Source organism: Oryx dammah, unplaced genomic scaffold (assembly GCF_014754425.2).
Source record: "Oryx dammah isolate SB20612 unplaced genomic scaffold, SCBI_Odam_1.1 HiC_scaffold_8, whole genome shotgun sequence".
NCBI lineage: Eukaryota > Metazoa > Chordata > Mammalia > Artiodactyla > Bovidae > Oryx > Oryx dammah.
In genome coordinates this window covers 18,423,269-18,442,494 of record NW_024070192.1, presented here as the reverse complement: position 1 = coordinate 18,442,494, position 19,226 = coordinate 18,423,269, and the positions used below count along the sequence as shown (strand labels likewise).

General features: G+C 56.2%; 1 protein-coding gene across 1 annotated transcript; it reads right to left on the bottom strand.

Annotated features, from left to right (window-relative positions):
- Positions 1 to 2,503: 2,503 nt before the first annotated feature.
- SLC4A1 (solute carrier family 4 member 1 (Diego blood group)) lies at positions 2,504 to 18,404 on the bottom strand. The gene is made up of 20 exons (XM_040245167.1): positions 18,328 to 18,404; positions 13,631 to 13,713; positions 13,400 to 13,517; positions 12,373 to 12,437; positions 11,345 to 11,525; positions 11,117 to 11,252; positions 10,576 to 10,699; positions 10,341 to 10,422; positions 9,976 to 10,172; positions 9,298 to 9,508; positions 8,880 to 9,086; positions 8,583 to 8,731; positions 8,274 to 8,468; positions 7,036 to 7,209; positions 6,500 to 6,589; positions 5,836 to 6,002; positions 5,092 to 5,345; positions 3,841 to 4,010; positions 3,573 to 3,749; positions 2,504 to 2,906 (listed from the first exon to the last, which is right to left on the bottom strand). Exons 2-20 carry the CDS (start codon positions 13,643 to 13,645, stop codon positions 2,826 to 2,828), a joined length of 2,793 nt encoding a protein of 930 aa, XP_040101101.1. The 5' UTR covers positions 13,646 to 13,713; positions 18,328 to 18,404; the 3' UTR covers positions 2,504 to 2,825.
- Positions 18,405 to 19,226: the final 822 nt, after the last annotated feature.

Sequence of the window (19,226 nt, the reverse complement as noted above, 5' to 3'; positions counted from 1 at the left end):
AGTTTTCCTGAGAGGAAGTGCAGGCATGGGGGCAGGGCATCTGTGAGGAGAGAAGGCAGGAAATCTAGGGGTGGGGGGGTGAGGTCTCAGGCCAGGCAGGAAGTTGGATCCTGAGTGACTTTTGTGGTCTTCAGGTTGCAGGGGGCGGTGGGGGTGGGTCTCCGGCAAGCCCCAGGGACTGGGCAGGCCTGTGGAACCTGAAGTTGCTATGGGTTGGAGAGGAGTGCCTGAGGCCACTATCCCTGGGCTCACGGCAGTGCTCTGGCCTTTTGGCGGCCGCCCTGGCCAGCCTGGGAGGGGTCAGCTGGGGATAGACAGCATGTAAATATAGATCCAGGGAAGGAAGCCAGGCGGCCCAACCCTGCGCTGACCTCTCTTGGGAAGGTTGGAGGGCTGTGGGGGTGGGGGTGGGGAGGGATTATGTCCTGGCATCTTCCTCAGGATGGGTAACCCCCAACCCAGCAGCCCCCTGGAATTGCTAGAAGTGGCTGGGGGAGGGGAGGGGACAGAGCCTCCATGGGGATCACAGTGGCGGGGGCTGGTGAGAAGGTGGTCAGGGGATGCTGTTCTTCTGTGACCCGTGGCAAATTGCATTTTCTCTCTGGCAGTTTTTTTTCTATTGTTTTTCTTTTTCTTTACTGGATGCTCTGGGTCTCAGTTGTGACATGCGGGATCTAGTTCTCTGAGCAGGAATCAAACCTAGACCCCCTGTATTGGGAGTGAGGAGTCTTAGCCACTGGACCACCAGGGAAGTCCCTCTCCAGCAATTTCCCTTAAAGGTGCTGTCCAGCCTCATGAGTCCCAGCTAGGAGGCTAATTGGCCCAAAGGGACTTGGGGTTCACTGTATAAGGGACAGAGGGAAAGGCCCCTGGAAAGTTCCTCTCCCCACCTCCATGGGTCTTGCTTATTTTGCAGAGGCTGGCTATCAGGACATAAACTTGTCTTCCTTTGCTCTTTCACTCCCTCACTGGGTGCTGGCCCTCCCCACCAGCTCTGCCTCTCCCCCAACTCTAGTGCCACTCCCCTCCCCCAGCCCAGCCCACCTTGCCCCTCTCCACCCTCCTCCCAGGGCCACAGCCCTGCCCCAGCTCCACAGCATACATTCCTTGTCCACCTCATCCAGCCCAGACCCCTGGGACCACCCCCCCCCCAACTCTGGGAGGGGAATTCTAGCACAGTCCTCACTCTACCATATATGCATTTATTAGTAAAACCTATTTCCCACCATCAAGGGGAAGGATGCTAGCAGAGTGACTTTTTCCACTTAGCAGTGATCAAGGAGCAGAGGGTGGGGACAGGGACATCCCATTCAGAATAACAAGACCAGTGGCTAACTCTGCCAAACTCTTGCTTAGGGGTCTGTGCTAAGCAATCACTTTACAGGCATTGTCTCCTTTAATCCTTATAAGGATCCTACAAAGTAGGTACCACTTTACAGATGAGAAAACTGAGGCATAGAACAGTGAAGTGGTGGGAAGCAGCTGTCAGCCTTCAAGAGGTACCTGAGAGTCCTCTCTCAGCCTCCTTTCTTTTCTGTCATACCCCGCTCCCCAGTTTCAACCAACTCTCACTGCTTCTAGTTCTTTCAACTCTTTTTATATTTTTCTTTTGTAAAAAAACAAAAAACAAAAACATTTTGCCCATATTCTGCAGCTACCACTGTCTCCTACCCCAGTTGGTTGAATTGGGATTCTCCCCAAGATTTGGTTCAAGTGGAGTTGAGGACAGTGAGTCTTTAATCAGGGTATGCGTGTATGCGTGTGCATGTGCATAGGTGCATAGGTGAAGTACAATGAAAGCTCTGAGAATATACAAGGTATAAATTACAAACCTCCCTCCCTTCCCCTTCCCATCTCCTCCCTATCTTCTCATCCTCTTTCCAACCCCCTCCAAATCAAGAAGACTGTACACTGCCCCCACCCCCAACCCCAGGGCAAGGTCTTGTCTCAGTAACCTCTGTGGCCACAGGGTCCAGGGCCTTTGGTACATGTTTGTGGAATGAATGAATGAGTGAATGAATGAGACCATGGGAGAGAGAGCAAGCACTTAGGAGTCCTGAGTCCCAGCCCTGACTTTGTCCTCACCTGATCCTTGCCGTTACCAGGATACCTCCTCTGCCCAGAGGAAGAGGGTCCCAGTATGAGCAGAGAAGGGGAAGAGAGGGACCAGCAGGCACATCTCTAAGCCTGGAAAGGTGGGTGACTGAAGGAGACTCTGGCCTCAGAGGTCAAATTCCAGCTGCATGGCTCAGGAGCTGGGTAACCTTGGGCAGGCTTGAAGAGTGATGACTATTGTCTAATAGTCTGTTCAGATTTTACAGAGCCCTTTCTTCACATTTATCTTTGGTGCTCAGAGACCATCCTGTAATGTGGGTAGGATTATCAATATACCCACTTTACAGATAAGGAAGCAGAGGCTGGAGAGATCCAGGGACTTTCCCAAGGTCATATAGCAAGCAGGATTTTGAATCCCCACCCCCCAACCCCCCACCAACTCCCACCTTGTTACTGCCCCTGTCTATGCCTTGAGGAGGTAGGACTTAGATTTCAGTCTTCCAGGCCAGGACCCTCAGTGTGGCCCAGGAGGGGCTGCACAGCAAATCCTCTACTTTGGGCCCCACTGGTCATTTCCATCCAGAAAAGCCAGTCTACCCTTCATGCAAAGCTAGCTAGACACCCCTTCCTTCCCCTACCCATGTCCCCAGGACCTCGACTGCTGCCCAGCGGGCACCTGGGAGTCCATGGGATGCCCAGGAACTTCTGCTTTTCTTGGAAGAACGGGGAAGTGGAATGGTGGAGGGGGCTCTGGGGCCCAGGCTCTCCCCTCACACAGGCATGACCACCTCATCATATTCATCCTGACCATTCTGCTCATCTAAGTTCGGTTTGACATCCTCAGCATCCAGCTGTGGGAAGAAGGAAAGACAGAGGGTGAGCGGCTGAGGGGCCACGTGAGCCCTCCCCACTGCACGGAGGCACTTCTGGAGTCAGCAGAGCCTGTCTCTCTGTGAACCTGGGTCAAGTCTCCCGTCCTGTCCTTTCATCCCCTAGGGATGGTCTAGATAGAACGCCCAGGAATCTGGTCCCTGGTGGGAGAGGGCCTCCAGAAGGCAGGCAGGAGACCCCTTCATGTGGGCAGTGCTACAGTGACCTGTGTCGCGTCGTGGAAGCATTCTGTTGGAGGAGTGACTGTCCAGATGGTTTGGAAGACCAAGGGCTAGCTGCTCAGTGGTCAGGACAACCCACAAGCAATGCATCCCGCGAGCCTCTTAGCCCTCTCAGCAGCCCTGTCACTGTTCCTCTCTTTCCAGGGGAGGACGCCTGAGGTACAGAGCAACGAGGCCACTTGCTCCAGGTCACCCACCAGGACATGGCAGGGCTGGGATGAGGAGGCAGGCAGGATACCCAGGCTTTGGTCGCGGTGCTCTTCTGCCTTCCTTAGTTCCCAGACCCCTCCCCCTCCCACATTCTCCCAGAGCCACTGATGACCCCTCTCTGCCCCCTGCCCTGGAGTTGTGCCCTCTGGTCAGAGGAAATGGGTGAAGGGGACAGAGGTGGGAGCAGAGACTCACAAACTTGAGCTCCATGTCTCTGAAGATGAGTGGTAGCAGGAAGCGACGTAGGGGCACTGTGAGGATGAGGACGAAGGGGAGGGCCAGCGAGATCTGTTTGATGCTCCTCACCACCCACAGCACCACCAGGCAGGCAACCTGGATGATCGTGAATATGTGCATGCGCCAGGGTTTCACCTGCGGGCAGAGGCTGGGGTCATCGCCTGCCCGGCCCGGGCACCCAGACCCCCACCCCACCCCGACCTGGGCATCTGAGACGGCCGCATACCCTCGTGGCGTAGGGCACATCTGGGTAGTACTTGCGCGGCTTCAACAAAAGCAAGATGCGGTCAAACAACTGGATGCCACTGAGGGAGGTAACCCCCATGTAGAGGAAGATGCCGAATAGCACCGCCAGGGGGATGTGGCGGAGGATGGGTCCCATGAGGATGGACACGCCTGCGGGGAGAACCACGCACTCTTAGCCCCCAAGGATCAAGGATCGGCACCAGCAGGGGCTGAGGAGCAAAATCACAGGAATTATATGAAACTCCTTCTGTGGATCCTCTTTTATTTTTTTAGCCATGCTACATGGCTTGTGACATCTCAGTTCCTCTGCCAGAGACTTGATCCTGAGCCCACAGCCGTGAGAGTGCCGAGTCCTAATCACTGGATGGCCAGGGAACTCCCTGGATCCTCTTGATAGATGTTATCCCCATTTTACAGGTGAGGAAACATGCAGAGAGGGGAAGCAACTTACCTAAGGCTACACAGCTAGTAAGTGCAGAGCAGGGAGTCAGACTCCTGCCTGCCTGATGTCATAGCCTACTCCTTTAATCGAGGGAGTTACGGAGGTCAGAGAAGCCCACCTTTCCTCTTACCCCAGTCCAGAATGCCTCCATCACCCTCCACCTACCCAAATCCCAGGTCTCCTCCAGCTAACATCAACTTCACCTCCTTCAGGAAGCTTCCCTGGCCTCTCCAACAGTGACCGTGGCGCTGCCCACACACAGAGCCCATTGGACTCTGGGCTGCTCCAGAACTCAGATCCCTGACCCTCTGTCTTCACCTCACCCATCCCCTGCTCCAGGAGCCCTGCTGTTTGTATCAGTCACAGAGGGGCTGAGCTGGGGAGACCTCGGACATCTAATGAACCCTCTCTTGGTGCAGACAGAGAAATTTGAGATAAGATGATGAGATGAGATGAGATGAGATAAGAGATGAGATGAGATGCCTGGTTAGCAGCCAGTCAGGGTGGAATCACAGTTCACTGAACTGTTGGAGAAGCTCTGACTACAGGGTCTTGTCTAGAGAAGGTTCCAGCAAGTGGTCCACCCACGTGCCCTGCCCAGATGCCCATCTCAGAGCCTGGAGTTATCCTCCAGAATTCCCTCAGGTGAATAATTGACTCTAGGAAGACATTGGCAGTGGGTGTTTGGGGAGACCTGGCTGCAGGGCCAGGGCTGGAGGGACACTGGATGCTAAGAGGCAGAGCCAGCAGGTGGTGGAAAGTTGGAGAGGGTGGCCAGTCTTCACTCACCCACGAGCACAGCGACCAGAAGTCCACTGATCCGTTGTTCCTTGACTCCCTGAATCTGGGATGCAGCCCCTGGAGTGCTGTCCTTGCTCATGACGGTGAGGGCGTTGGCATGGGTCACAGTGCGCACAGTGGTGGCGCTGAGCCAGGGCATCCCAAAGATGGCAGCCACCCCACCCATGCCCATGATCAGCAGAAGGTCCAGGTGGAAGCCAGAGCCCTTGACCATCTTGCGCTCCGGTTTGCTGATGATCAGCCTGGGGGTGTGGAAAGTCGAGTAAGCAGGGCTCTCCTTCACCCCAACCTCCCTTCACCCCTCTTTTCTTCCCCAGTCTTGGGTCCCTCTACTTTAGTTTGTCCTTCTTTGCCCTTCTCCCTTGGAGTTCCATGCTCCGCCCCTCAACCCCCACCCCATCTTGACAGTAGAGACTCTAAGAGCAGAAATGTCTTCATCATTGCCTAGAACACCCGCCAGCAGGTCTACTCGGAAACTGAAGAAGTGTACACTTCAGAGAACCTCACCGGTACAGGCCCTTTCCAAGATCTAGCACCTAAATTTACAATTTTCATTTTATATTCTTTTTCTTAAAAAGCACCCCTCAAATAATGTCATATCAGGTCCCACAAAATCTGGACCTGCCCCCGCCCGCCCATCATTCCTCTGAGCACTTAGTCCCTTGCCTGCTTGGAGCTTGTCCCTTCCTCTGCCTCGGACCCTCCCAGGCCCCATCCCACCCTGGCTCTTACGTGGTGATCTGGGACTCAAGGAAGATGAGAATAAAGACAAGTACGGCAGGCAGGGCAGAGGCAAACATCATCCAGATGGGAAATTCGACACGTATGCCTAGTGGGTGGATAAGCCAGTCTCGCTCTGTGGGGTTAGATACAGCGAGGCCTTCAGGTACACTGAGTTTCTGTGGGAGGAGAATGCTGGTGAGAACACTTGGGGGTAGGAGGATGGGGAAAGGTGGAGCCAGGGTCCTGGGCACTTGGGAACTTACTTATATTGAACATCTACTTTGTACTCCATAACCGCACTAGGCCCTTTACATACATTTTCTCATTCCTTACTTTATGGATGAGGAAACAGAATCAGAGAAATTATGCAGCTGGCTCTGCATCGCACAGCTATTTAGTGGCAAAACTGAGATTCATACTCAGGACAGCCTGGGCTCCAAAGCAGATTCTTTCCTATCGCCCTGGATTAAGGAGTAAAAGGAGGCCACCTGACCCAGGCCCTTGCTGCAGCCAGAGGGGTCTTGAGGGGCTGTGGGAAGAACACGGGGCTCCCAGGGGAGGCAGGGATGGGGGAGGGGTAGTTCTAGCTGGTTTCAGGCGTGGGAAGGCGGTTTGGGGGAGGGGGCTTGCTGGGGGAATGAAATAAAGTAGCAGGGCGGGGAGAGAGGGTCACCTGGGTGTAGGTGTCCTGGACGAGGGCATCCACCATGACCATGATCAGGATAGAGATAGGAACCCCGAAATCCCCAATGATCCGTCGCAGCTGAGGGCAGGTGGAGGGGCCAGTGGTCAGTGCCCAGTGACGTCCCACCTCCCACCTTCCACGTGGCCCCACTCATGCCCCATCTTCACCAGGAGGCGCCCACTCTTCTCAGGGGGTCCATCAACATCTAACGACCTGTCCTGCGCCTCTACATACCTGCCTCCTTTCTTGTCCCCCTGGCCAGGCTGCACCCCGGCCCCACAGCTTCTCTACCCCCTTCGAAGAACTATCCTTGGCTCCCCACTTGGGTCCTCAGCCTGGATGTGCTGAGAAAGGGATTGTCTCAAGGGTAAAATCCTAAGTGATGAGGGGGCCAGCAGAGCTTGGAACTGGAAATGGGAATCTAGGGTAAGAAGGGGAAATGATGGCACCTGGAAAGCTGAGGCGAGTGCCTTGGAGTTGGATGGGGCAGTAAAGGCAAGGACAGGTGGGGAGGGTGTGCTGACCTTGCCAGGGAAGAAGGAGCTGTTCTTGAACCTGCGCAGCATCATGGCGAGGAAGAAGGCGCCAGCCATGAGCACAAGAGAGAGGAGGGCTGTGTTTGGCAGGGCGGCCTGAGGTTTGGGTGTTGTCAGCACATCGCGGTCATAGTTCTTCTGCAGTGGATGTTCCTGGAAGATCTGCAGCAGAAAACCAAGGCATCCTGCTCCTTCCCATCCATCCACCTCCAACCATCACTTATCTATCCATCATCCGTCCATGCATCTCTGTATTCACCATTTATCTCTCTATCAGCATCCATTCACCAATCCATCATCGATCTACCTATCTTATTCCTCAGCTGTCATGGAAACAGAGAGGCAATGGGATTCCACAGCTTGGTTTTCAGGACTGAGGACCAATCTAGGCTTGGGTGGGGCAGACCATGGAGGAAATGAGTCTGTGTGTGTGTGTGTACATGCATGCAGGGCCTGGGAGCCATGAGAAGGCTGGAGGGCAGGAAACAAGTGCCAAGGAGGTAGACTTGAAAACAGAAATACCCATCAACCAGCAGAATCAGGGGTAGATGTACTGTATTCACCCTTCCTCCATATAAAATGCAGGCCCAGAAGTAGGCATAGTTCAAGGTGACACAGCTGAGGAGGCGGGGCACATGCTGTGCAGGCCCTGTGGTTCTTAAGGGCAGTAGCAGGAGAGGGAGCGGCGGGGTGGGCCTTCAGAGCCCCCAGGACCTCTGCCACCATGCCATGCCTACTCGTTCCCACATTCAGTCTCACACACATGTAAGTGAAAGTGCTAAGTTGCAGCCAACTCTTTGTGACCCCATGGACTGTAAGCCACCAGGCTCCCCTGTCCATGGAGTTCTCTAGGTAAGAATACTGGAGTGGGTTGCCATTCCCTTCTCCAGGGGATCTTCCCACCCCAGGAATCAAACCTGGGTCTCCTGCATTGCAGATAAATTCTTTACCATCTGAGCCACCAGGGAAGCTCATTAGTCACTGTCTGTGATTATACACACGGGCCTTTGCATGCAGAAGGGCCCTCTCATGCACAGTCATGGTGAGAATACCAGCCCACAGACAGCTGGTGTCAACATGGATGTGGCCCCAGTCACATTCCATGAAAACAGAGCCACATAAATGCCGAACAGACACTAGTGCAATGACACCCACAGTCACGTGGCTTATGCACAGTCACACACACACACGGATGCACACGCCGCTAACACTCCTGCAGCCCTCACCGTGACCAGCTTGTTGAAGGTCTCATAGATGAAGATGAGGGAGATGAGGAAGGCGAAAATCTCCTGGGTGTAGCGGGAGATGAAGCGGACCAGAAAGCTGCCCTCGAAGGCCACCACCAGCACCACCAGCAGGATGAGCCAGAAGCCAATCCACACACGGCCCACAATGTACTCCAGGTTGTTAGTCTGGCAGAACTGTAGGGTGGTCAGAGGGAGCTGGGGTCAGATACAGGGGCCCGGGCACCATGCATTAAGCAGGTGGGGCTGGGGACCAGTTACAGGGTCACAGTGGGGCCAGGATAGAGTTACCGAGTAGAAGGCTTCCTCAAACACAAGCAGGGGTCCCGAGAAGCCCAACACGAGCAGGGGCTGAGCCCCCAGCAGGGAGAAGATGATGCCTTGCAACGCGGTGGAGAGGAGCAGTTCCGACACCCCCATCAGGTTCTGGGTCTTGTCTCCTGTGGGTGGAGGTGTGGTCAAGGTCAAGATCATTTCACGGGTAAGCTGACGTAGGGGTCCAGAGTGTCAGATCGGGGCAAAATCAGGGCTGATACGTAGGCCAGAGGGTCAGAGGTGAGGGTTAGTGGGACGCGTGGAGACACTGACCCAGGAGGCCGCCGAAGGTGATGGCGGGGGTCAGGGCGGCAAAGTAGATGAAGATGATGGCAGCCAGGACCTGGGGGTTCAAGGCATCTGTGATGTCGCTCAGGTAGTGGGGGTAGCGGCGCCGGATGTCACGCACCAGTCCCCCGAAGAGCCTGCCTGTCCGCTGCAGAGGGTCTTCTGGGGTGTCCCCTGGACCTTTCTTCACATCTGTAGTGGAGGGCAGGACCACGGTCACAGAAGATTGAAGGGGGAAGTGAGGGCAGAGGAGAATCGAGGAGGAGATGCCTGATGGGAGTGGGGTCATCCAGGAGGCTGGGAGGGATGAGGACAGCGAGAGGGGAGCCAGGGGGTCACAGGGCCGCGCTGGGAGTCTGGAGGCTCAAAAAAAAACTTGGGCTGGGCAGAGCAGGGCAGGTACCTAGGTCCTTGAAGATACTGGGGTCGGGCTTGGCAGAGCTGGGTAGGTAGCGTCTTCTCAGCAGCTCCTTCTGCACAGGCAGCAGACTGAGCAGGGCCTTCTCAGAGGGGGCGTCCAAGGGAGGCAGCACCAGACTGCAGTCAAGAAAGCCCTCCAGGGACTGGACCAGCGTCTCCCTGCTCTGGGCCAGGTATGCCTCATTCCAGAACACCTGGGGGCAGGAGAGAAGGCCGGAGCCACTAGGACCTGGTGGATAAAATGACCCAGGAGTCCACAGCCAAGGCCTCTGGGGATCAGAATCCTTTCACCCAGCTCCTGCCAGCTAGGATCTGCTTTTCCTGCCCTGTCCCTCCACCCATCCACTCTCTACTGAGAAAGGGCAGACAGGGCCCTGAGTGGGGAAAGCAGAAAGAACTAAAGTGAACCAAGTGGCTTGTAGCAGACCAGATGGAACGAGAGCAGACCAGGCCAGCCCTAACCAGGTAGAACCAAGACAGAGTAGGCCAGACTAAACCAGGCCTGATCAGGCAGGGCTAGGCCAGAACAAGGGCCTGGACCCTGCTGAGCAGACAGAATAGATCCAACAGAACGGGCCAAACTAGTGACATTAAAGTAAGCCAGGCTTCCCCTGCCACCCAGGGCCCCCGGCTCCCCCGGCCCTCGCCGGCCCCTCCTCACCCTCTCCGACATGAGGGTGGCGGCAGCTCGGCCCAGCTGGGTGTAGTCGATGTTGGGGCCCTCGGGTCCCAGCAACACAATGAGGAAGCGCACAGGCACTGCTGGCTCCTCTGACCCCTCTGGCTTTGGCTCTGGCTCCATCGGCTCCTTTAGCCTCACAAAGCCCAGCACTGGCCGCTTCAGAAATCTGGCACGGCCTGGCGGGTGGAGGAAATGAGGTGCTAAGGCTCGTTGGGGAGGTGGGGGGCACGGGGCAGGGTGCGAGCAGTGCTGGTGGGGTCCAGGCTTATGGAGGGGCAGTGCCAGGGCAGGAGGCAGAGCAGGGAGTATGCAGGGATGAGGGAAGGAGCCCTCTGGCCACCTACCCACTAGCACCAGGGTGGCTTCCCAGTCCTGGGGACTCTCTTCCAGAATTTCAGATGCGTGCCCTCGTGCGCTACCCTCTCCCTGTTGGGAGGAGGTGGTAAGGGGAGTCCTCGGCCACCGCAGACCCCGGACACCCGAGTGTCCCACCCCCTCTCCTCCACCCACTCTCATTTAGAACCACGTTCAGGTTGAGGGCCTTCCGGCTCTCCTCACACGGCCTCGGCGCAGCCTCACCTGTGCACAGAAGAGCTCTGTCTCCAGTGATGGATGCTGTGGGAGCAGAGCCTCCAAAGCGTCCCCAGAATGTGTCACAACCACAGGCTTCACGCCCCCCAGGGCCTCCATGTCGCTGGCGTGGCTGCAGGGCACACAGTGGACATGGGCTGAGTAGGCTGCTCAGGCCGGGCTGTTAGCAGAGTGGAGACTGCGACTCGCTAGCGTCAGACTAGAGAGGCCCAGGGGTGGAAGGAGAATCGGCCTCCTCCAAAGGATGCTGTGGTTGTGAGCGGGTGGCCTCAGTCTGAACTGACTAGGTAGCCAGAAAAATGGATGGAGGGAGGGACTTTGAGAGTCTGTCCTCCTGGGGACCAGTGGCCCCCAAAACTGAGCATGGAGACATGGTCACCGCCTGAAAGGTGTCGGAGGCAGGAGCCATGGTGCAAGAAAAGTGGGACCCAGCCTGGTGGGGAGGCGCTCCCGGGGAGAGCTTGGGGCAGGCGGGCTGGGGAGGTAGGCCCTGTGGGCATGGGGTCCAGGGCCCAGCAGGCACGGGCACCTGTGTTTCAGCAGCAGGATCCGGAGCAGATTTTCTTGGTCGTCTGGCTGGATCTGCCCCTCATAGATAAACCTGTCCAGCAGCTGGTTGGCCACTTCAGCCAGGGATTTCCCTGGCAGATCCAGAAGGACAGTACCTGCAGGTAGTGAAGGGGTGAGGTTGCTGGCCCTGTCCCCGCCCCTGCCCCCCAGCAGGCTTTACATGCAGGGCTGCAGAAGGTTCACCCACCCTTGGCAAAGGCTTTCTGAAGCTCCAAGAGGCTCCAGAAGTTGAGGTAAGGCATGTGGGGGCAGCCCCAGATCCCATCTTTGCCCAGGTTCTCCTCCAGCCCCACCCAGCGTGCTGTTTCCATCCATTGTATCTCTTGGTTCTTCTCATCCATCACCAGTTCCCGCAGTTCCACGCACACCTGCGGCCCCACAGGCTTGAATTAGTTCCTCAGACCCAGGGCAGGGCTGTTGGGGGGACTGGAAGCCCAGCATGGGGGGCACTTGACAGGCCCTGAGGGGTGTCTGTCAGAGGCCCAGGGTCCTGGGGCACTCAGGACAGAGGCTGAGCTCAGAGGGGACCATCAGGGGCTACACCCTGGGGGTGTAGAGTGAGATGTGACACGTGGGGAGATGCTTGAGGGTCCCCCACCTCTGCCTCTGTTCCCCAACTTCCTGACCAGGCCCTTCCCCCCATTTCAGAGGCATTTGAAGATATGCAAAAGGGGTGCTAGAGTGGGCACGGGAGAGGAGAGGAAAGCCTTGGGAGCCACTGGGTCTGTCTCTTGCCGCTAAGATTTCTGCGTGGGCTCGGCGTGCCCTTGGGTTTCCATGAGGCCAGGGGCCCACTCTCAGGGGCCTAGCTGAGGGCAGACCCAATTTCCTAACTGGCTACACAGTCTGGTGCCCAGCAATGACACGGGGGGCTTGGGGAGGGAAAGCTGGGTGGAGGAGAGCATGCATGTAATTCTGTGCTTCTCCACAGGGCACGTGACAGTCCAGCCCGGGCCAGCGGACCTGGGGGCTCAGACCTCCAGTGGCCAGTTTACCTCTGTCCAGGGAGCTCCCCATGAGTGCAAGGAGGCCCAGGTCTCCCCCCTCACCGGGAGATGTCCTCGTCTACCTATTTCCCAGGATGCCCGTTCCTTCTCTGTGGAGTCTCCCCATCTCAAAGCTGTAGCTCTGCCTCCGTTCCTCCCCTCCCCTGGTAGAATGATGGGTCCCAAGGGCAGCACAGAAAAGAAGGTTGGGGGAGGCTGGGGTGCTCACCTTGTGGGTTCCTGGGTGTTGCGATGCTGTGTGGTAGTCTGTGTCTGTCAGCTGGGTGACCCGAGCTGAAAACCCCAAAGCCAGTTAGTGATGCCCCCAGACAATCCCCCCCAAGACGCTCCTGCCCCATCCCCACGAGATGCAGAGACCACACAGGATGACGCCTCTCTCCTTCTCGTTGCCCCTGGCTGGGACCCTGCCCTACGCCTGTTCCTGGCCCAGACTGGCGCTGTCACTCGCCATCTGAGCCCTGTGGAAGACCCCTGGGGCTCATCCCCCCGCGCTGACAGGAGGGTCATCTCCAAGGGGATTAGGGCGTCCTAAACAGCAGTTCTCTTCCCTCTCCTGCTACCTTCTGGGACCAGATTCTCTTCTTTTTTCCCACCTGCCTCAATAATCTCACTGGCCCAGCAGCTTCTCACCACCTCCAAGCGGAGCTTTGGGAGCCAGGGTGGGGGCTGCCTTTATATTGGCCCTCACACCCCCTAGCCCTCATTTCCAGAGGGGCCTCTTATCTCCTATATCAATTGCCAGCACTTAAGCCCAGTTGACAGTAAACAGGTCCCCTCCCAGGGCTCCCCAACCAAGACCTTGGACAAGCCCAGGAAGGTTTCCCTGGGTCTCTCTGCCCTGAGGGTCCCTGCAGCCCGCCCATTTCTCAGGATTTCTGGACTTCCAAACAGAACAATGTTCTCAGAACAGGCCCAGCACCTGGCCCGGAAGCCGGATGGGCACAAATGGCATGGGGGCTCATGCCCTTGTTCCAGACAGGGCTGACTGCCCAGTCACAAATCTACGGGGCACAGTAATGGGTGACTGGTTCTGCTCCCCCCCACATCGCCCCTAGTCACCTCCTGTGATCATTTCAAACAAAACTCTGTTTATCCTTCAATCAGCCAGGATTGTGGGAGAACTGGCCCTGGGGCTGGGCCGGTGGAGAGGGGGAAGAAGGCAAAGACAAACTCCCCACCTGTCAATGATAGGGTTCAGCAGCTCATCCCAACAGGAAAGTGGGAGATGGGCTCACCTTGTGCCTCCTCCTCCTGAATTGTGTCACCTTCTTCCTCTTCCATTTGGACGCTGACGGATTCACGGTCTTCAGATTCTTTTAGCTCTAGAATCTCCTCCAGTTGATCTTCATACTCCTGTGAGAAGCTGCCATCAGGGCTGGACTGCGGGGGGCTCTGAAGGTGGGAGTCCAGGGCTGGGTTCCCAGAGCCCCCAGGTGGGAGCCCTGCAGACACCACCAAAGACTCACCTCTGGATCCCGCATGGTGCTGTCCTGATTGTTCAATTGTCTGTGGTGATCTGAGCCCCCAGCATAACCAACTCTCGGAGTTCCTGTGGTGGACTGGGGGGAAGGTACAGGCTGGGTGAGGCATGAGGCAACCTGGGGTCTCCCCTTCCCTTCGTCCCCCAAGGGGACCTCCCGGGGGGCTGCATTTGATCGAAGTGGGATCCCGAGTGTTAGGAGACAAGGGAGGGTCAGAGGAAAGAAGTGGAAGTGGGGGGTTGAGGGATGGAAGTGGGGGGTTGAGGGGCGGAGCTGGGTTTGCAGGAGTGAGGGCAGGTGTGCAGGGGAGTTGAAACTCGGCTGGCATCGACCTCAGGGTGTTTGGGAGGATGGGGGTTGTTTCAAATAAACTCCTTCCTCCATCCACCAGTCCTCACCCGACTTCCTTTTCTGCCCCTCCCCAGGAATCAGCTAACTTCAGGAGATGACCTGTCCCTCTTTCAGGGAGCTTAGCTGACAGTCTCCACTGTCTTCTCCCAGAAATAGCTGCTTCCTGCTGGGCATAGGGCTGCGGTATCCTTAGGAGGGGCTCACAGGCTCTAGATGATGCGGCCTTGCTTCTCTCCCCTACTCCATCTTGAACTCCATCTCTCTCGCTCTCTCACCACCTATTCCACTGGCCTGCTTCCCAAGCCCTTTCCTGCCCCAGGGCCTTGGCACCTGCTTTGTCCATGTCCTGGATGTCCAGCCCCCGACTTCAGCCCTTCCCACTCCTCAGCTCACACACCAGCTCTTCAGATTCCCTTCCTGACTACCCTAACAATCACTAACGCAGGCTGTCATTTTCTGGTTTCTTGATTCATTTGTGTATATATGGTCTGAGTGAGTGGCTATTAGTCGTTTAGTATGTCATTCTCTTTGCGACCCCATGTAGCCCACCAGTTTCCTCTGTCCATAGAGTTCTCTAGGCAAGAAGACTGGAGTGTGTAGCCAGCCCCTTCTCCAGGGGATCTTCTCGACTCAGGTCTCCTGCATTGCAGGTGAATTCTTCACTGTCTAAGCCACTAGGGAAGCCCATGTATGGTCTGAGGACACCTCTAAAAGGGAAGCCACAGGAGCACTGAGACCCTGCACATCTAAATCCCCACCAGATCCACCACTCCTAGCAGAGTGGTTGCCACATAGTAGGCGCTCAATAAATACGTGTTGATTACTGTGTATGAAATAGATAACTACTGAGAACCTATTGTGTAGCACAGCGGACTCTACTCGATGATCTGAGGTGACCTAAATGGGAAGGGAATTTAAAAGAGAGAGGCTATATGTATACGTATAACTGATTCACTTTGCTGTAAATCAGAAATTAATGCAACGTGGTAAAGCAATTATAATAAAAATTTTTTTTAAAAAAAGAGTATGTTGAAAGAGTGGAAGAATGGCTGCCCCTTGCAGGCTTGGGGCTCTGGGCCTGGGCAGCCAGGATGACTAGGAGGCCAGGAGGCCATGGAATCCTGCACCTCCGTTTTCTCAGTTGTGTCTCTAGTGGAAAGGAAGGACACCCACTCAGGAATGTGAGGACCAGCCCCAGGGAACACAGGGGTGCCCTACTATGGCCCAGACTGGGTGTGGAGGGACATCCTTCTCCCCTTCACCCACGGCAGGCTGCATAGCATGTTGTGGTGACACGGATTTGAGTCTGATTGACAACTGTGCCCCTCCACGCCTGGCATAGAGCCTGGGAAGCTGAGATGAAGAAGACACTGTTCAGCTCTCTGGAAGCTCACAGCCCTGGCTGGGGAGACCAGCCAGGAACACGTGACAGGTGAAGAGGTTCAGGAGAAAACACGTGTCCCAAACCAACGCAAGCAGTGAGCAGACTGTACTGGCTGCCAAGGATGTCTGTGGCAGGAAGGAGAGCAGGACTTGCTGATGGGGTTAGGAGGCAGACTGTCCCTGCAGCAGGGGACACTGGTGCTTGCCCCAGAGCACTGGTGGGATTTGAAGGGCTGAGAGATGGGAAGGGCTAGTCCAGGTGTTAGGAATGGTGGCAAGAGGCAGAGAGAAGACCATGCCAGAGAAGGCTGGGCACTGTGGAAGGGAACAGGATGGGGAGTATGTACAGAAAGAACTGTACACAGAGCTCTGTTTCTGAGGAATGGATAGTCCTGCAGTCCTTAGACATAGAGAAGGGGCATGAGTGAGCCCCTGACCCAAACTGAGGAAGGCAAGGGTCCCTGCCTTGGGTTGGTTGTAGGGCAAGTGATGGCCATGGTGGGGAATTCTAAAGTCTGAGGATGGGGTGTCCCTACTGCAGGAGACTTGGCATTCGAGGTCTCTGGTATTGCAGAGAAAACCTTTTTTTAAAAAATTATGTTTTATTATTATTATTATAATAAAAATATTTATTTGTTTATTTGGCTGCACTGGGTCTTAGTTGCGGCATGTGAATTCTAGTTCCTTGACCAGGGATCAAACCAGGGCCCCCTGCATTGGGAGCACGGAGTCTTAGCCACTGGATTATCAGGGAAGTCCTCATGCACCTTTTTTCTCTCCCTCTTCTGTCCTTCCCTGTCCCCTTCTCCTTCCTCTTCTCCCGTCTTTAACCTCTCTCTTCCTTCTCTGGTCTTGTCGCCACCTGGACCTCAGGTCTCTAGCTGCTTCCACCTTGTCAACCCTGAGGTGCTAAACACCGCCCTCCTTGGGCAGGCACTGCGGTCTTAGTTTCCCATCTGAGTGGGGAGAGGGTCCCTCCAGAGCCAGAGCACCCAGACACATCCAAGCTGCCTCTCTGCCACTGACTGGCAGCTCCCAGACTCTCTCTAGGGCTCAGTCACCCCGTCTGTACAATGGAAGGCCCTTCTGCTGGGGTCCGGAGGCATCAGTGAGAGAGAAGAGGGGAGAACGTAGATGCCTTGAGCTCCTCTAGGGCCTTAGAGGGTGCACCCATGACCCAGATTGCTGCCTGCCCCAGGCCCAGCCACTCCCCAGCTGCAGGGCTTGCTCTGCGGGCACTGACAAGAGCCTGGACCCCGATGGCTGACTTGTGTCTGGAAGTACACCAAACACCTGGCCAGCCCACCAGCCAGGGCCAGGCAGATAAAGGGGAGCAGGGCATCTGGGGCCCAGGAGGTGGAACACAGCTGGTAGAGAGTGGGGGGCGGGTACCAGATGATGGGGAAGGCTCCCTGGAAGCACAGGACACCACCTTTGTGTAATCACCCCGACACCATACATAGCTGTGCTGTCTTATCTCTGATGATCCGCAAACCACTCTGTGAAGTGGGTAGTGTCATTAGCCACACTTTACAGATGAGAAAGCTGAGGTTCAGAGAGGCTTACCTGCCCTGGTTCCCTAGCAGGTAGATAGCAGAGGCAGCATTAAGCCCTGGCCTATCTTGCTCCAGCTACCGCTCTAACCATGGTGCTGAGTTGCCTCCCAGAAGATAAAATATCTATTAGCTGGTTTAGTATTAGTGACTAAGAGTATGGGTTCTGCAGTCAGGCTGCCACAATCCCAGCCCTGCCACTCACTGTGTGACCTTGGGCAAGTAACTCAACCTCTCTGTGCCTCAGTTTTCTCATCTGTAAAATGGGGGTAATCATAATGCTATCTCATAGCTCAGTTGGTAGAGAATCTGCCTGCAATGCAGGAGACCCGGGTTCAGTTCCTGGGTTGGGAAGATCCTCTGGAGAAGGAAACGGCAACCCACTCCAGTACTCTTGCCTGGAGAGTCCCATGGACAGAGGAGCCTGGCAGGCTACAGTCCATGGGGTCACAAGAGTAGGACACAACCTAGCGATTAAACCACCACCACCATAATGCTATCTACCCCATAGACCTGTTGCAGCATTAAGAAAGTTCATGCATATAAAGCACTCAGAATACTGCCTGGCCAGCCTGGATGGGAAGGGAACTTGGAGGAAAGTGGATACATGTATATGTATGGCTGAGTCCCTTTGCTGTTCGCTTGAAACTGTCACAATATTGTTAATCAGCTATATCTCAATATAAAATAAAAAGTTAAAACGAAAAAAGAGTAGTGCCTGGCACATAAAGAGCTCTCATTGAATGTTTGCTATCATTAGCTCTGCTCCTAGAGATGAAAGGCAGACTTGCTGTCTTCATTCCCTTCTGATTTTCCTTCAGTTCCCATGGAATTAACCTGTGTTTGGAGACCTTCAGGTGACGGGGGTCTCCTCCTTTCCCTCCCAACACCCCCGAAGATGAGGACAGCGCCAGGTCTCCTTGGCTAGAGTCCCTGGAAATGTTTCAAAATGAGCAGCGTCAGCTGACAATTTTCCTCCTAGGCAGGAGACAGAGTGGCTTGGGGATCCCCATACATGGAGGAAAGAGGGGGCTGGGTGGCTGGGAGACCCTAGCCTGTGTGATTCAAGGGGCTGGTAAAAAGGAGCCTGACAAGGACCCACACCTGGAGGGGAATCAGGTTTGCCCCTCCACACACACACTCACACACCTCTGCTGCCACGTGCCAGCCTTTTTTCCCCTAACACCTGCCGCCCCACTCTTCCCAGGTGCAGGTGCCAATGGGCCTGTGCCCTGAGGGGTAACAACGCACACGGTAACATTCTCACCCCACCACCGGCACCCCTTGGAGGGCCAGCACCCATGCCTGCCTGGGCCCAGATTCAGGTTGGGCACCTGCAGAAACCTTCAGGACAGGCGCCTCAGGACCACCCCAGCCCCTCCCTGCCCTGCTCACCTGCTCACAAGCCTCGGGGGTCCCTCGGCAAGCTCCTGCAGCCACCTGTGGCCTCTGCGCCCAGATGAGCTCACACCTGCTCCAGCTGGCAATAGGTCCCGGCTCCCGAGCCCCGGGGGCAGCTCCCAAACCCCTGACTCATGCCCCCGCCTCCTAATCTGCCCGCCCCACGGGCCCTGGGAGCCCCTTCCACCCCCCCTGCCCCGCTGCCGCTGGGCGCCTGGTAAACAGAGCTATCTCTCACCTACATCTGGACAGCTGTGAGGCTGGCCCACCCCACCCAACCCCACTGGCCAGCCCCCGAGGCCTCCCAAGGCCCTCCTGGCCCCTGCGATTCTCCTGGGTCTTCCTTCATGGACTAGCCTTTGACGGCTGGGTTCTTGGAGCACCCAGCCTCCCGGCAGGTCCGCCCCAGCCTTGGATGCACCTGTCCTGCCTCTGTCCATCCTCACTCCGGCCAGACCCCTCTGCTCAGGACCCAAGCTGCACGGTGCTTGCTTTCTCCTCCCTCTGTTCTGGTGCCCTCCCTCGGGGGCTCACTCACTCTTCCTCTGTAGCCATCCCCTCCACCCCTAGCGGAACCAGCTCAAACAGCCCCTTCCCCTTCTTGCCCCAGGCTAGGGCAACCCAGCCACCCTCTCCTCAAGACTGCAACTGGCTCTGAAGAACTGGCACCTGGACGCTAAGACGCTGCCCCTCCGCCAACCTGAAACAATCTCAGGTCAATACAAACAACATCCCCACACGGTGCCCTGAGCTCACAAAGCCCCAATGTCTGGGCACACTGGCTCCTCTGTCGGCAACCCGGCCCCAGGCCCCCGGACCAGAGCAGCCGCATTCTCGGCCCCCGCCGTGGCCCTCCCCTCACCCCCCAGCAGGGCAGTCTCTGCTCTTGGGGA

Excerpts from the sequence above, each read along its gene's own strand:
- SLC4A1 (XM_040245167.1), bottom strand. Across the intron at positions 12,438-13,399 it reads TCAGGAGGAGGAGGCACAAG|CTCGGGTCACCCAGCTGACA; the intron begins GTGAGCCCATCT and ends TGGGGTTTTCAG. Across the intron at positions 11,253-11,344 it reads TCAGAAAGCCTTTGCCAAGG|GTACTGTCCTTCTGGATCTG; the intron begins GTGGGTGAACCT and ends CACTACCTGCAG.